The sequence below is a fragment of the Varanus komodoensis genome, unplaced genomic scaffold (genome assembly GCF_004798865.1).
Source record: "Varanus komodoensis strain SLA01 unplaced genomic scaffold, ASM479886v1 scaffold17, whole genome shotgun sequence".
Taxonomy (NCBI): domain Eukaryota; kingdom Metazoa; phylum Chordata; class Lepidosauria; order Squamata; family Varanidae; genus Varanus; species Varanus komodoensis.
In genome coordinates this window covers 12074753-12092091 of record NW_025335505.1, presented here as the reverse complement: position 1 = coordinate 12092091, position 17339 = coordinate 12074753, and the positions used below count along the sequence as shown (strand labels likewise).

Here is a 17339-nt window from a genome sequence, read left to right as displayed (position 1 = left end):
TTAACAAAAATAAGATAAGAACATAAGAGTTATAGATACAAATCTATAATTGCCAGACTATAATTGAGAGAGATTTTAATGGCATAGCTCTGCAACATCTAATCACTGAGTAAGACTATATCATGATGACCTGTTGATGGACATTCCACATGTGGCATAAGTTTTCTACTTTTTATTTAATATTCTCAAGGCATCTGCAAGAAAACTGAAACCTACACCACCACGACCACGTAGCCTCCATGAAAGAATATTGGAAGAAATCAAATCTGAAAGAAAGTTAAGACCTGTCTCTCCTGATGAGATTAGGCGTAGCAGGCTAGGTGAGCATTTTGATTTTGATGTTATGTTTGATGTGCTATAAGAGTTATTCCACATTGCGAATCTATATGTACAGCTTTCATTAACCTTCCCAGGAAGCTGAACTTTTCTAGCTTTAAATAAATTAGTTTCTAGAAATTATACATTTCTTACTAATCAGTTATTTAAATAAAAACAGAATTTCTGCTAATTGTCAAAGGTGGTGATTACATGTAAAGGCAATGATTCTTTCAGATGTGATAGTTCCAGTTTGTATAAAGAGCTTGCTTCATAAAAAGGTAAATGGAGTTCCTTCCATTGTAGTGAAAGTAATCCATGGTGTTACAGAATAAGGCAAAATAGTTTTAGAGCAATGATGTCAGTTTTTTCTGATGTCAATATAGGAAAATAGAATTGCCATTTTGTTGATTGTGGGAGCACAAGGAGTAACAGTCCAGTAATAATGCACTATTGACAAGTGACAGCAGTCACTTTCTCCCATACAAAGCAACATATTACTTAATTCTTTGCATTTTACTCACTAAGCCATTTTTGGATTTCTGCTATCAATTTAACCTTATCTCACTTTTGTGTCAATCTGTGATTTTTACCTGTGGATACTAGACTCAGTATGAAGATTCATTTCTATAACTTACGTACTGCTGGATTATTTAATGTTCATCCAGAAAATTAATATAGTACACCACAATTTCATTTTAGCATTTGCACAGTAGTCCTACACCTTTATCTTGTCCATAGGTAATGAACTGGAGGAGAGTGTATATACAGTATCCATATAGCTTTCTGCTTCTTAATAAAAATCCATGCTGGAATACTGTACAGGATGATGCATACTCTTCCTAAGACTGGATAAAACAAAAACAAAATTGCAGGAAATGACATAAAGGGAAGAGGAATTCTTCTTGGTGTCTGTTAGGTATTTGGGGCTTTTCTCATACAAGAGGTCTGAAAGACCAGAAAATGGTACCAGTTTTGGAACTTTAAAAAAAAGGAAACTTGTTTCACTTGAAGAAAGGGGCTCACTCACCAAACTGGAAGTCCTAATACAATTACTTAAGTCCATTCCTTTTCAGAGCTGAATGCATGTTTTTAAAATACAGTTTACACTTGAAACATGTTGGAAAATCTGGTTTGATTTTCAGCAGAATTGCCTTAAATAAAATGTGGTAACACAGCTTTTAGTATGAGAAGGAATAAACACATGATAGAATTTGTTTAGGAGAAGTTCAGATCAAGAGTTGTTGGGGGTTTTTTATACACATTGTTGCAAAAGACTTGTGTTTTTCATGGAAAGAGCCAATGTAACCTGTTGCAGAGGCAAAGTGGAAGTGAGGCACGGGGAGAGTAGGAGAAATTAACTAATCAAATTACAGGATAATAAGTGGAATGAACTGGACAAATGGCTGTTAATACAACATACTTTTGGTCCCCCCAAGTTTCTGGAAGCATGCTGAGTTGATCCTATTATTCACCAAAAAGAACAGATAGCAGCTATCACATTCAGAACATAAATGTGTTCACACAGAGAAGTATTTGCACATAATTTGGCAAAGTAGTTAGTGTTGTTACTAATAGTTCATGGTAAATGAACACAAATGATTTGCTAGGTCATATGCACAATAAATTGGCATGATCCCTGTTCAGATTTTTCATAAGTAGCTTTAAATTTGTAACACAGTTTGAAATGAATGATTACTCTGTGAACTGCTAACTCTACTGAAATACGGTTTTTGAATGAAAGAGTAAAATGAAATATATTTGTTAGAATCTGTTAGGTAAGGTACAAAGAGTTATTTGAATAGCTAAATAAACATGCAGCTAATTTAAATTTAGAGAATTGTTTTGTCTCATTAGGATTTTTAAAATGAATGGTGTTTATTTTGCACTGTTTATTATTTTTAGCACATTACAGCATGTAGTTAAGATGTGTAACTCAAAAGTAAATCCTTTATATTTTTGTAAGAATAGAATTGTTTTTCTTTTGTCATTTTTATTTCTTTTTCCTTTCTTTTTTCCAGCAATCCGGCCTCTTAGCATGTCTTACAGTTTTGACTTGTCAGGTAAAAATTGCTAGAGCACCTGACGTGGCTATTGTGATAAATGTAAAATGTATTCCATTTCACTTGTTTGTTTTACTTTCATGTAAGAGTGCAACATGAAGATCACTTTCTAATCTTAGTTGGTACAACTTAAGTTTCATTTAAAAATTAAGTGGTTGCTCTTTCTCCCTCTCTCCCTGCCTTCTTCTCTCTCTCTATTTCTCTCTCATATCTTACATGCATGCACACTCAGATGAGAGCAGAACCCAAATAACATATTTTAGTAAAAGCTAATTCTTCCAACAAAGGTTTTCAGATTTTATTCATCACTTCTGCAAGTGCAGTTCTTTTGATGCACTATAGCCATATAATGACCACTAACCACAATGGTGTGCAATGTCCTCCAGGGCCATCCACATCACTGGGCCCTTGCCAAGGGTCAACACCCCAGCAGAGGCTCACTGGCAAGGGCCCTCTAGAGTTGCTCCTCCTCATTACCATTGCAACTTGCTTGTTCTTTGCCTCTCACTTTTACCCAGCCAACAATGATGGTTAGAAAGAAGAACATTAAATTCCACTTCCTCCTTTCTCACTGGCTTTCTGCCTGTCAAATTAGAGATAGCAAAGACAAGATAAAGTAAGAAAATAACAACCTAGTTTGGCAAAGTACTTAGTGTTGTTACTAATATTTAGTAGTTAATTAATACAAATAATTGGCTAGGTTTTATATACAATAAATTGATGTGATCCCTGCCCATATTTTTCACAATCAACTTTAGATGGTTGATCTAAAGTTGATCTAGTAAGAAAATAACCCCAGTGAAAGAGTGGGTTCATTGAGAGTATCTTGGCCAAGGGTCCTTAGAAACAACACTGATTCCTTCATATATCCCCTATTGCAAACATAATACTTGCTTGACTAATTAAGAATGCCCTCTTAAGTACATGCATTCTTCTTTGCAATCTACATGTGAGTCACCACTTCCTTTCTTTGCCAAAATTAGCCATGGTTTGGCAAACAATGCACTAGTATTTAATCCAACCAAGGTTAGCACTAACTCATAATTTGCCAGCAACATAAGAAGGGTTTCAAAACTGGGTTGAAATAGTTATAGCCAATTCATTATTATACTGTATTTTCCACAATTCATTGCATCCAAAGCAGTCCACAATAACAAATAAATGCAATAATCTTGGTTATAATACATTATAATACATAGTACAGTAACAACATTAAAAATACATTCAACAGCTCACTAGACATGTAGCCAAATTGCTTTTACTGTGCCTAGTTCTTGAAATCAAATAGGTAGAATTTGAAACCAGCAGGGAAGACAAAACAGCAGAAATTCTCTTTGCTTCACCTTCTTCAGATCTTTCTTTCTTTGTTCTCTCTCTCTCTCTTTCTTAGGATGCCACTTCAAAGTTAGAGGAAGGGAGGTTAGAAGAGGCTCAGAATTTATCATAACCTCTCCCATCTGGTCTCCCCCCTTCCCTGGATATTGGAAGGGCCCCATTTTCCACCTTTCCGAGTTTGACTTTTTAACCTGAAGGAGGCACCTTGTCACAAGTCAAGATTCCTCCTTTGAGCATTCAAAAACCACAGACTGTTTTCCATCAAAGCATCTCAAAGCACACCAAATCTCTGAGCATGCAAAGAGCAATTTGTTGAACCCAATCTAGTACTCACCTCCAGGAACTCTCCTTATGAATATACCAGGCCCCAGCCCTTTGGGAGGAGCCTTCTAAAAGCCAGCATGCTGATCCTCTAATTGGACCACCCTCATCTGCTGATGCCACATCATGGGTCAAGAGCTAGGGTTGTCTGGGCTGTGTCTAAGAGCCTCATATCCAGAGTCCCCTCCTGCCAGCTGTATACCTGGATCATTCCCAGGAACTGCCTGCCCAGCTGAGACATCTGGCCTTGAGATAAACATGTCTTCCTTCCTCATCTCAGTATCTTGGCATGGCCATCCCCAAGTCCCTTAGATCTGCTTCATATTCCGATTCTGATTCTTCTGAATCAAGTCAGCAGTTCTTTAGAACAAGTGCCCAAAGTAGCTACCCTTCTCACTCCCAACACATTTGGTGCAGTGTTCTGTACATCCCCAGTATTGAATCAGAACTGGGCATCAGATCTCCACCTGCCAGGCAATAACTTTGAAGGTTTATAACATTTTCCCACCAAACTGTAATACACTTGGTTTATTTAAAAGCACAGATGTAGAAATTATAACCTATAAAAGACACATTTAGGAAAGAGAACCAAATCTCCTCATGCTCCTCATAGTGTACCAAACATTCCAACAGGCGCCCATTCTTGCTAGCAAGACAAAATTGATGTTTTATGAAAACTTGTGAGTAGCTACAAAATGAGGGAGAGATAATAGCTCTATTTCCCTTTCTCAAGACTGTTGGTCGCTCTGCAAGCCACAAGCAGTACTAACCAGGAGGGAGAAGTTATAAGCCTTTGCTACCATGCTTGTTCTCTCCCAGATGGTCTGGATTCCAGTTTCACCACCTGAAGCACAGCACTGAGTACTTTATTTGCATGAATGTGTATTGTTAAAATGTGCATTTGGGTAACCTGGTGGAGAGAAGCATGAGGAATATTTATGAGGAGATTGCCTACATTGATCAAGCTTGCTTGTGGTTTTTTGTTTGACATTTTTAGATGTTGATCTTAATTGATTTCTACCCAGTTTTGGCAGCTGGGGAGATACAAATGTTGGCCTTCTGCAAGTGCTGTTTTATAATTTAAAAGGCACATGCTTAAGTCATTCATTTTCACTAATTTTGAAGGAGAAGTTATATTGACTCTAGATATTACCACTGAGGCTGCTTTGGGGCAGGCCCTTTACAGATGATGGTCTCACCTTTTTCCACACCACTAACATACTAATTTTTGTGTATGAGACTTAACTAGACACCATCAGCCTATAGCTGAAATGTGGCAGGTCTCCTGTCTGCTCACCACTGAAACTTCCTATGGTATTACACTTACAGCAGCCAACCCAGCACTAAAGAAAACAACAAGGCAAGGCTAGAAAGTCGCTATAAGACTGAGCAGCTACTACAGAAAAAACAGGGCAGGATGAATGAATGAGAGAGGGGCAGAGAGCCACACTTTACACTTGAGGTCTTCCAGTAAAGGAGACTGGTATAAGTGAAATCCATAAGATTCTATTTTATTTGATACATAGCTATTAATATTTTATATGAGTTGAGTGCTTCCCTAGCTATTATTGGAACCCTCCTTTTTCCTCTAACCTAATCAGAAATTCACTCCCATGGAAGTTGTAGATGAAATATATCCCCACTTTGAAGCTGCAGCCAGTTCAATTGATTTTCAGATGGTTCAGATAGACTACTTTAATGTGACATTCAGATCAGCAAGGAAGGTTCAGTAATTAATAATTTAACAAACTTCTCACAGGGGATCTCTTATTTTCAGAGGAAATGATAACTCTTAGCCCTTTGTATACCAAAAGGGAAGCCAGAGGAAGCAGATTGTGGAAATTAAAGGGATTAAGCAAGCATAATAATCAATGCACAGTTCCTAGAATTAAGTTACTTAATTGAATCAATTAACCCTTAATTAACTTCAAATGAGAACGGTCTGATGGCCAAAAATATAGCCACTACTATAGATACTCCAATCTCGATAACAACAACAAATTGTTATTAACAAATATTAATTATCATTTGTTATTTGCAATAACAGGGGGACTTGATACCTAACCTAGAATCCTGCCTTAGTGTTTGATCCATGAACTTGAGGTTATTATCTAAGAAAAAACGTTCCCTCCAACTTTGTGATCTCTAATCCTGTACTGGACTGTCCAGTCCATCCTCCAGTGCAGCATGCTGCCCAGCTGAAGCATCACTAATTTCTCTGCTAACCAACAGGAGCAGAGACTACACCTAAATGGGGGATCTTTCAGGCCTCAGGACCTAGCTCCTCTGGACTCCTAAGTCTGATGATGGGGGGCACTGCCCTTGACACAATTGGATCCCAAACCAAAGCTCTGACTGGAGAAATGTGACCTTTCCTGCTTGGCTTCACTGAAGCTGATTGAAGCTCTTGCTCTTACTAGAAAGGCAAGGCAGAGTCAAGTCTGGCTATGCAGGGTAACCAGACTCTTTTGGACCCTGGATAGAACTATGCTTCAGAAGCTTTATGAAGGCCTGTTCCTAATCCAGAATTAGGACTAGAATTGTGAAGACCTGGAAGAACAATGGAAGTGTTTGGGGGAAATAAATGTCTGTTGTTGTTATTTTTCCTAAGCACATCTTTTGCTTTTTTCCTGAAAAATTGAACAATTTTGTATTATGAAATATTTTGCTTTAAAATTTAAGACAGAGTATTCATATATTGTTATCCAGCCTTTACTTCCACTGAAATGATTTCTAAAAACTATATCATAAGAATAGCTTTATAGAAAGACTAGAGATTAAAATGTCTGGAAATAATGAAGCAATAGGAAAAAATGATCCTCTCTGTAAATTCCCTCCATAACTATTTTTAAACTCTGTATTAAATTATTAATCTAATGTATCTTTTACTGATTGACATTTTGGGATCTTCCAAGTCCGCTCAGTTTCCCAACATGTGAATAGAATTAGCATGTGATAATACGGAAGACAACTGGATTCTTGACAGGTTGGGTTTTGTTCTATGGAGTACGGTATTTCTAAGCTTGTTTTGTTTAGATGATGCAATGTCAGTTAGCAAAGTTTAATTTAAAGCTCTCTTGTGGGGGGAAAAATCCACTGCCACCAGATGCAATGTAGCAGCATGTGTGTTACTCCACCTATTTTTTATTAACTTTGAGGCATCATTCTATAGACCCACTGCCAAAGATTTTAATAAAGCTATTCTGCTAGAATCTCTTAAAATAAATTTAGTAGCCTGACTCCTATTGCGGTTGCCTTTTACTTTCCTAGTATATCAAAATGGAATGCTTTTAAAATGCAATCCTTCAGTTGGAGCTTGAGGGGTTTTGTGCTGTTACAGTGTATTTCTTGTGAAATTGTTAACAAGTAGCATCACTCAAGATAACAGTTCCCCCAGTATGAAAGATCAGTTTCTGCCTATACAAAGAGTAGATTCCAAACTGAAACAACTTCTTCCTCCCTTCCTTTTTCAAAAGCCTTGACTCCCCCCTCAGGGAGGTTCACACTTCCTGTGTGCCAAGTTGGTTGGAATACCTGATGTTTAAATACAACTGGACTATTGTAATGCGCTCCGCGTGGGGTCGCCCTTGAAGATGGTCCAGATACTCCATTTGGTTCAGAACAGAGCAGCCAGGATGCTAGCAAGGGATGGCAGATATGCACACACAGCGCCAGTCCTGTACCATCTGCACTGGCTTCCAGTTGAAGCCTGGGCCCAATTTAAGGTTCTAGTTATGTCTTATAAAGCCCTAAACGGCTTGGGGCCTAAATATTTGAAGGCATGCCTCCTTCCATATATACCTGCCCAGCCTCTGAGATCTGGAGTGGAAGGTCTTCTTCGGGAACCCTCTTTGAAGGGCATCAGAAGAGTGGCTACCTGGAGAAGGGCCTTCTCTGTGGTGATGCTCCAGCTATTGGAATGGGCTCTGGCGCTTTTTTCATGTTGGCACCAGGCCAAAACCTTTTTATTTTCCCAACATTTTAAATGTTAGCATTGTTTTTAATACTTATTTTATATATTATTTGTGATTCATATGTGTGATGCTTATTTATTTATGCTATCACCACCCTGAGAAACTAAACAGCAGGATACAAAAACCTGTAAATAAATAAATTCAGGTGATGATGTATAAATTCACAAATTAAAATTTTACTTTTGTAAATTTACTTTTAAATGTTTACTTTTAAAAGGATTTTCAAAATTTTATTAAAAAAACAAGTTCCACATGTTTCTTAAACAGCCCTCCCCAACCTGATACCCTCCCGCATTCCTGACCACTGGTCTTGCTGCCTGAGGGTAGCTGGAACTGAAGTCCAGAATATCAGGAGGGCACTAGTTTGAAGAAGGATAACTTAAAGTGACAAAATGAGTTACATATGTAAAGAGCACATAAAAAATGAAAGTATTGCTTATTTTTCTATTTTTTCCAAAATTGCAATCCTCCTGTTCCCCCCCCCCCCCCCCCCAAAATGTAAAACAACTTTTACAGCATGGCTTCAAAATTTCCAGAAATTCTAGGTCTCTAATGCTGTGCATATCAGCTCAGCACCATCCAATACATGCCTGCTGGATTCCAGGCCTTCATGTTTGTGATTTAAAATCCTGATTAACTAGCTCATTCCCCAAAATCACATGTTGATAATGTGATTGTATGCCTAGACAGGCTTATCAAAATAGAATAATTCTTTGTGGTCTCTGTGGATCACACATACGTGTGATCCATGCATGTGTGGAGCAAAATTCCAAAATGGATTAATTAGCAGTCCATAATAACTATCTTTCCAAGATAATCAGCTGTATATGGAAAGGGAGTGCAGCAAGCTTTCTCCTTTCCCGTTACAGTATCAATGCAAAGATACAGAAATTTCCATTTTTGTTTTGGATAACCAATTACACGCAAATTCAGCACTGTGGTTCTTATTCTTGGGCTCTGCACTTGCATGGAACTTCTCTTCAGGAAACTTACATTGGCGAGGATCTTAACTAAGAATTCTTTCTACACCGTTCCAATGTGTCTGGCCTTGATGGGTTCCCAACGTAGTCCTCATTGGGGTGATCTCATGGACGACCTTGAATCCCTGGGACTATGTTTTACTTGTAAAATTGCTAAGGTTTTTCCTTATTCACTCATCTTCTATCATATATTTCAGTTATTTTGTTTTCTGTTTGTCTTTAATGAGTAATCTGGTTCCTTCAAGTCTCTTGAAAAAAGTCAGTTTCATAACCCAAGGTGTAAAATTGGCTTGCTTCAGTATATAATTCTGATTTTTTCTTGTCAAGCCTAGCCACACAAGGATCTTGAAAATAAATACACATTTCACATTATTCTTATTTAAACTGCCTTGTTTTTGAAGTGTAAATGGGGTGATCTGCATCGACCCAGAGACTTTTATTTTCTGGCCTTCCCAGATTGCATATACTTCTTTGCAAACAGCTTACTAGATAATGTCTGAATTTCCAGCTGTGTATCCGTGAAAGCTAGGCTTGAATGCAAACAGCATATGGTTACATGCTTGCTTGTATTCATATGTAATTTATGTTCTGTATTCATTTGGTAGCCATAGTGATTGGGTGGTGTCCAACCCTGGCCATCTGCCAGTAGAATAGAAATGAATGATGGAAGAGATTTTTCCTCCTCCCTGTATGCTCCAGAAAGTTGGGGAAACATCTAGAATCAATTTGGAGTCATGGGGAAGGAGCACAAGGGCAATTGCTTATTTAGTATTGGGCTTAACCCTCTGAACTGAAAGGATATATTCAATTTTGGTTTTGTATTCTTTTGCTTTCTATTTTAGTATTAGTCATTAATACCAACTGAAAACATTTATGGAATTGTACTGTTAGGTCATGCAACCCAGTACTTTTTGGTAAAGAGAGATAGTACTTGATTGTGGTTTTCTTCTTCTTGTTGTTTTAATCTTGGATGCATAGGGTTCAGCCAAGCTACTGTTTGCCTTGACATTATTGACTGACGACAGAGGTTATTAGCTGCTGTCTTCTCTGTTTGTCTGACCAAATTAATGCATACTTAATATATATTGAAGAACTTAACAGTTTACCTATCTACCTACCAATCAACCAAAAGAGAAAAAAACCCTTAAAAGCCACTTTGTGATCAAATACTCCACCCAGTAAAATATAGAAGTAATGTAAAAATTCCTTAACTTGTATTATTTTGTCTCCACCTTGGGACAGCAGTTCATCGTGCTGTCTGCTTTGTTAAAGAAGATGCTACTGCCACCAGGGCCATGGCCAACTTAAGGCATTTTGATGCCTGAAATCTAAATAGCGTCTTCATAGCAGCAAGACTATCATGACATAATGGAGCATTTTCTGTACTGTAATGTTACCCCAAATGTCTCTCTTCAGCCTAGTAGGTGCAGCTCAATTATTAGGAGCTAGATGCTTCCTTCTGAACAAAAGGAACTTGATTCTGACTTTAAGACAGAAGTCAGTACTCTGTATTTGTTTATGTACTGTTAAAGTTGTATTTACAAAGCCAGAACAGTAATTTCATTATGAATGTTCCCTTTGTCCCTAACACATGGCAGTCATGACTAATGACACCAGTTATGATTAATGATTTTCATTCTGGTCATCTTGAAACCCCACACTTTCTATATAAATGCTCAGGTAAAGACAATGATCATTTACCTTCTTTACATTTCTTCTGAAAAAGCATTGAAGTACTTTTCTGTTTTGATGAAGCAGCCATTGTAGTATAAGCCAGCTTTTAGATCAGTGTCAAACTTATCAGGCATAGTTTTCTTTAGTTAAGCTTATTTCGGTTTTGCTATCGCATTGAATATATTATTGTTTCTCTGGCAGACCATGCAAGACTACCTGCAATAAAAAGAGAATGCAACAAATAAAATAAATTCTAAAACAACATTACACTTCAACAGATTTTTCACAGATCCCTCACAGCAACCTGCAGCTAAAAGCCTGCAATATAAAGCTATAAGCCTTAGAAGATATTCTCCAAATATCTTGCTTAACTAAGATTTGGCAATGTGACAAAATGTAAGCAGCCAAGGAGGTTGGCAGACATTTTCAGAAAAGGCATATCAAAGAAAAGTGACACTGTTGATAAAATATATTCCTTGTGACCACCAAACTAGTTTCTCATGACTGGGGCATCTAGAATAGAGTTTTATTAAGCATGTCTAAGCATGTCTGGAGTAATAGCAGTAGGGATGGGAAACTAATAGAAATGAAGACTATGCCTTTTCCACTGTTGTTATTCCATTGAGATTTTTATTTTAAGCAAAATTTTGATCAATAAATATAAGGTGGATTCTAACAGTTTCCAGTTGCTAATCAGCATATTGGCAATGTTCCTTTTGTAGTTCTGTGTGGAATTTTTCAGTCAGTATGAAAATATAGTATTACTGATTATTCACCTCTAAAACTGAAGCCTGCATTTTTCATGCTGAAAGATTCAGAAATATTTTGCTTGGTCAATTGAATATCATGGCATTTTCCTCTGGGAACAAAAGTTTACAATACATTTTAAAAAGATAAAGATGATTTCATTGATGGTGCGGGTGAAGGAGGAGAATGCAAAAGTTGGCTTGAAACTCAACATTAAGAAAACTAAGATCATGGCATCGGGTCCTCTTACTTCATGGCAAATAGATGGGGAAGAAATGGAGGTAGTGACAGATTTTATTTTCCTGGGCTCCAAGATCACCGCATATGGGAACTGCAGCCAAGAAATTAAGAGACGCTTGCTCCTTGGGAAGAAAGCTATGGCAAATCTAGACAGCATACTAAAAAGCAGAGACACCATCCTGCCAACAAAAGTGCATATAGTCAAGGCTATGGTTTTCCCATTTGCAATGTATGGCTGTGAAAGTTGGACCATAAGGAAGGCTGAGCGCCAAAGGATTGATGCCTTTGAGTTGTGGTGGTGGCGGAGACTCCTGCGAGTCCCTTGGACCGCAAGGCGATCAAACCGGTCAGTGCTAGAGGAGATCAACCCTGACTGCTCTTTAGAAGGCCAGATACTGAAGATGAAACCCAAATACTTTGGCCACATAATGAGAGGGAAGGACTCACTGGAGAAGAGCCTAATGCTGGGAACAATAGATGGCAAAAGAAGAAGGGGCCGGCAGAAAATGAGGTGGCTGGATGGAGTCACTGAAGCAGTTGGTGTGAGCTTGGATGGACTCTGGGGGATGGTGGAGGACAGGAAGGCCTGGAGGAATGTTGTCCATGGGGTCATGATGAGTCGGATATGACTTCGTGACTAACAACAACAATCATCCTAATATTAGGATTAGGATTAAGATGCAGCTTTAGTCAGTGGAGTTTGTCTGTACTTTAGATACACATGTTTGACTGCAAGAAGATAACAAATAAATATTCAGTGCTCTTCTAAATACAGATAACTTGTGGCTCTTTACCAAATGTGCAGTGAAATAAAGAATGCACCAGATTCTCTATTAATTAAGTCCACAAAAGTATTTCTATATTTCTCATCTAAGAATGTCAGAGAAACAGAAAAATGATCTTGTGATTATTCTGTGTTTTATTGTGTGTCATGGTCATTCTTGTAACAATAGTGCCATTGTAAGAAAACATAATTTTGATTTTTTTCCAGGTTCTCAGTGGCAGCAAATTAGAAGATTTTATTTTTGAGTATTTGTTTTACCATTTTATTTTTTGTGTGATAATTGGCTAGCAATCTAGCAAATTCTGGTAATAAATCATACTCCACTGTTAACTTCTTGCACTAGATTATCCATTCCTGTCTAACTGAATGTGCTAGTGATGAAACAAGGCTTTTAAAAGAATTGGTTCTGTAAAGTTATGACAAGATGTAAATCTCTAGATCCACATAGCTGCAACATATAGTAACTAGAACAGTAGGATATTAAGGTACAATTTAGTGGCAGAGAAAAATTAAAATGCCCTAAAAATTAAACTATGCCTTTCTTTCATTTTAGTTAAAGAACTTCCCTATTACTCAAACCACTATTAATCTTACAGCTATTTTTTCTGGAACAAATATTTATTGAACAGCTTACCCACATAATTAGCTTTAAACATGTTCTACCAAGATTCTATCTATCAATGGGGCCTTGTCCCAAATATCTTGACTTGATTATTATAGCTGTTATTTTTCTAATAAACTAGGAAACTGAGACCTACTTATTATTACCATATACCAATACACTATTATAAAGTAAAACCACCTTAAAACATATATTTAAGGGATGCCAGTCCAAATAAAGCTCTCCATACAGTCAGGTATTTGTATGGGATGTGCAGCCTCTTTAAGCAAGTATTTACTTATCTTCTGAAAGATGGCAGAGTTGGGATCTAGCAGACATTAGAAAGGGAGCTCTAGAATTGCATAGTGTAACTGAGAGGGCACTTCATCATTGATCTTAAAGAGCAAAAAATTCCAGGTAGACCAAGTTGTTCTACATGTCTTAATATTCCGTTAATTTTAGTGAATTTGTGTTTAGTGCTATCTGCTAGAAATACAATAAATATATAATTCTATTAGATCATTTTGAAGGTACCTTTGTGAAAGTCACATGTTTTCTTACCACTTCAATTCCACTAATATTTTTCTGTCACATCAGTATTATGCACCAATGTCTACCTTGTTTAAAGCTCTCACAGTTTTGGAACTCATGTAATAATTTTCTAATTGGACATCTTATAAGTGACTCATCCCTGCTGTTTTCTAATTTGCCATTACAAGCATTTCTATATTTTTGTTTTAGACGTATCCACACCAGAGGCCTCCAAGAAACTGTCAGAAAGCTGCGTAGCAAATGGGAGCCTGGCAACTGAAGCAAAGTTGAATGCTGTTGGTGCTACTAAATTGCAACGAAAGAGACTGTTGAAAGCTCCAACTCTGGCTGAACTAGACAGCTCAGATTCAGAGGTAAGGTATCAGGCAGCATTTTCTGTGAGCTCCTTCAAGTTTTACTAATACTTGCTAAGTCATTGCTTAAACTTTAAGAGCTGGACATAATAATATTTTATAATCTATTTCCTGAATAAATCACTTAACAAATGAATCATGATAAAACACAAGATTATCTAAGTCAGCCCACTGGCCACATTTTAAGACTAACAATCCAAAACTAATATATTGTGCACCAAGTCTAAGTACATAAGTTCGGCTGCCCAGAATCTTGGTCAGCATGCAAGCCTTAAAGCATTCTCTGAAGTGATGACTTAAGGGGTCAAATGCTGACCCAGCCTGTGTGCCAGCCATCTAGCTATAGTGCACTACAGAGGTAATTTCAGGGTAATCAGCTGCATCAAACAAGAAATCTTTCTGTATCAGCAGAAGCGCATATAAAATGTCCAAGTCAAGCTGGCTGTATCTCCCCCACTCTTGTTTGTATAGAAGCCAGGCCTGACAGACTTGCAGTACCAGGATATTGTAAATCATGGTGCTAAACTAATACACCAGTGCAAACATTTAAACCTGCCTCTGAACAGGTATACATAGGGGACTGACATTTGAAGAACAAACATTATTTGAATGAATCATTTCCCAGAAAAATAACTATGTGTGGCAAGTGGCTAGATGTGCCATAAAATAATATGTTAGCGTCCAACTGCCTACAAATGAAATGGTAGTGACTTGACACCAGTACTTATTGTATGCATGGCCAACCACTAAAACTGTTTGAGGAGAAAATAATATAGGAATAGCTATGCTAGATCAGACCAATGGTTCATCTAGTCCAGCATTCTTTTCACACAGTGGCAAATCAGCTGCCTGCAGGATCCCACAAGCAGAATACTCGTGCAACAGCACTCCTCTGTGCAAATTCTACGACAACTGGTGTGCATAGACACACTGCCTCTGAAAAAATAGGCAGCTGCAACTGCTGCATGATAAAGTGGGTTATGTGCACTAGGGATTGTTTGTTAATTAGTCACATGTTCAAAGTGGCCTCACCTTCTAATCATCAATTGAGGTTGAGTATTTTCCAACTATATTTGGAAATTCTTCTCAGGCTCTTGGTATAAGGAATAAAGGCAGTAGTGCCATTAGCACTAGTCCTCTGAATGGAGGTCTGAGGCCTTGCAATATGGCAGCTGTTCAGAGGTCCTAAGACAATGCCACAGAAGAAGCACTGTTCAAAAGCCACAGTGCACTAAGAAATAAACACTGCACCAGCTGAGAATTCAGGTATGCACTATTTTAATTTATATACTTTCCTCCAGAGTAACTTCAGCCAATTACATGACTCTTTTATGACTCCTGTGTGCTCCATACCCTAACAGATGGTGCCTGATTGGGTGAGATTGCTGCCACTCTTACTTTTAGGGAAATTATTTAAATCAAAATGGCATATGGTTGCAACCTTCATTTAGCCATGCAGCACTTCACACCATAACTTGTGAAGCAGCAGCCTAGACAGCCAACCATGAAGAGAAATGGGGCACATACAGGCAGGAAGTATGTATTGTTGCATATTCTGTGTGATCAAAAATTCAAATTTCAGAGAATTTGCAAGGAACAGTACAATTTCAGTAGCATTTTTCCACATATAACTTCCTGAATAAAGCACTTTATTTTTTTAATAAATGGTTTTTAATGGTTTTTAACTGGGCAGATGCCACAGATTGTCAAGATTTCTAAATCCCTTAATTTTTATTTTTAGGAAGAGTCTGTACGCAAATCAGCCAGCAGTAGTAGTATCTCTCCTTCTCAAATGGAAGATACACTTCCAGATACCACATCTGGGAAAAAGGGTAAGAAATCTGAACTGAAAACATTGATGCTTGTGCTTGGGTATATCTTTTGAGCCAGATGATTCAAACAAGGATCGCCAACTTATTTAGTTAAAGGGAATTACTTATGTCCATGGAGTATAGTCTGGAGGGAGGTTAAAGGAAAAATGGCTGTGAAATCATAAGGTAAGTACTGGAGACTTAAAATCTAGTGATACAGATGTAGTGAGGAGAAGTCACAGTATAATTTTGCTTTGAGTAAGCCTGTACTAAATGGTTTACTAGACTGTGAACAAACTTTCGCATACACACACACACACATTGAATATAGAAGTAACTAGATTTTGACTTGGAAACTTCTTGAGTTTGATGTGGTTTTATAAACAGAAATGATTATTTATTTTGGCTTGGAAAAGGAAGTACTACATCAATCAATTCTCTTTAATAGGAAACAGTTTTACTTAACAAGGTAATTCACATCATTATAAATATGCATGATAGTTTAACCTGTTTTACCAGAGTATGAAAAAGTACACTCACTATTTGGTGCACATCATTTGTAGGAGTATCACAACACTCTCACTAGAATAATAATGTTCATTTATCTGCATTCTATTCCTTTAATATCTTTAATTTTGCTTTTAAATGAAAATGTCTCATTATTAGCACCTGATTTATGTTGATTAAATTTATAGTGCCTCCAAAATTCTTGCCAATATCATCTACACCACAGCCAGAGAGGAGACAACCACCTCAGAGGCGACATTCCATTGAAAAAGAGACACCAACTAATGTACGACAGTTCTTGCCCCCTACAAAGCAGAGCTCCAGATCACTTGTAAGTAGTATGAGAGATCATTTTCAGCATTGGTTCAAGGGATAAAGAAACTCCACAGTAACATGGAGAGAAACAGGAATTCTAAAAATAGTGCTGTGATGAATCCCCAGATGCAATATCACCTCAACCTGTATTATAATTTGGATCAACATTTGAGCTTTGTCTCTAACAGATTAGATAGAAACTCCAAAATGAGACAGCTCTGAACTTTATGATTTGAAATTGTAGTGTTGTGATTAAGAATTAATTAAATTCCAATTTAAATACACTTACAAAAGAAATGTTTCCAAATATGAGCTCTTAAATAGGCATTTTCCAAATTAAAATGAAATTAATACTTTAGTTTTGTAGCATTTTAATCTAATATTGAGGCTGTGAGATTTTTTTTTCCTCCCACATGTTTGAAATTACTTTCATTAAAGAGTGCCAAGCAGCATGTGATCACCTTACTATATTGAATCAACTGAGAACACACACACAAAAGGTTGTTCTTGGAAAGAAAATATAGCACATTCAGTTAGTAGGCTTTAACTGAAAGCAGTTCTCTGACAGTACGCAAGTTGTCTGGGAAGACAAAATGTCTGTTTTGAGACTGGCTCAATGTTTGGAATGCTTTGCAATTTCATAAGATATCCAAATTTACTTTCTCTTAAAAGGGCCCTAAAGTATCACTTAGAATTGAAACAGAGTAAAATAGGGCAATAGGGCAACTTGCCAGCTCTTTAAGTCACTTGAGTGGCATTGATTAGCA

At 37.3% G+C, this 17339-nt stretch overlaps 2 protein-coding genes across 5 annotated transcripts in view; one reads left to right on the top strand and one right to left on the bottom strand.

Annotated features, from left to right (window-relative positions):
• Nucleotides 1-17339, top strand: part of SPIRE1 (spire type actin nucleation factor 1) — an 83944-nt gene that overhangs the window by 49692 nt on the left and 16913 nt on the right. For 2 of the 3 annotated variants that reach the window (XM_044426579.1, XM_044426581.1), the window contains exons 8-12: nt 191-320; nt 2337-2378; nt 13776-13939; nt 15681-15771; nt 16446-16588. In XM_044426579.1, the coding sequence (XP_044282514.1) occupies nt 191-320; nt 2337-2378; nt 13776-13939; nt 15681-15771; nt 16446-16588 (570 nt within the window). The remainder of the gene's footprint in view (nt 1-190; nt 321-2336; nt 2379-13775; nt 13940-15680; nt 15772-16445; nt 16589-17339) is intronic. The other variant, XM_044426580.1, reaches the window with a different exon arrangement.
• The window catches only part of PRELID3A (PRELI domain containing 3A), a 51661-nt gene continuing 36496 nt past the window's right edge, over nt 2175-17339 (bottom strand). The window contains exons 6-7 of one of the 2 annotated variants that reach the window (XR_006414363.1): nt 10690-10878; nt 2175-3775 (exon numbers count right to left, since the gene is read on the bottom strand). Coding sequence is in view for 1 of the 2 variants with exons in the window: in XM_044426585.1 (XP_044282520.1) it covers nt 10846-10878 (33 nt within the window). In the remaining variant the exon portion in view is untranslated. Of the gene's footprint in view, nt 3776-8666; nt 10879-17339 lie in introns of those variants that run through there. The other variant, XM_044426585.1, reaches the window with a different exon arrangement.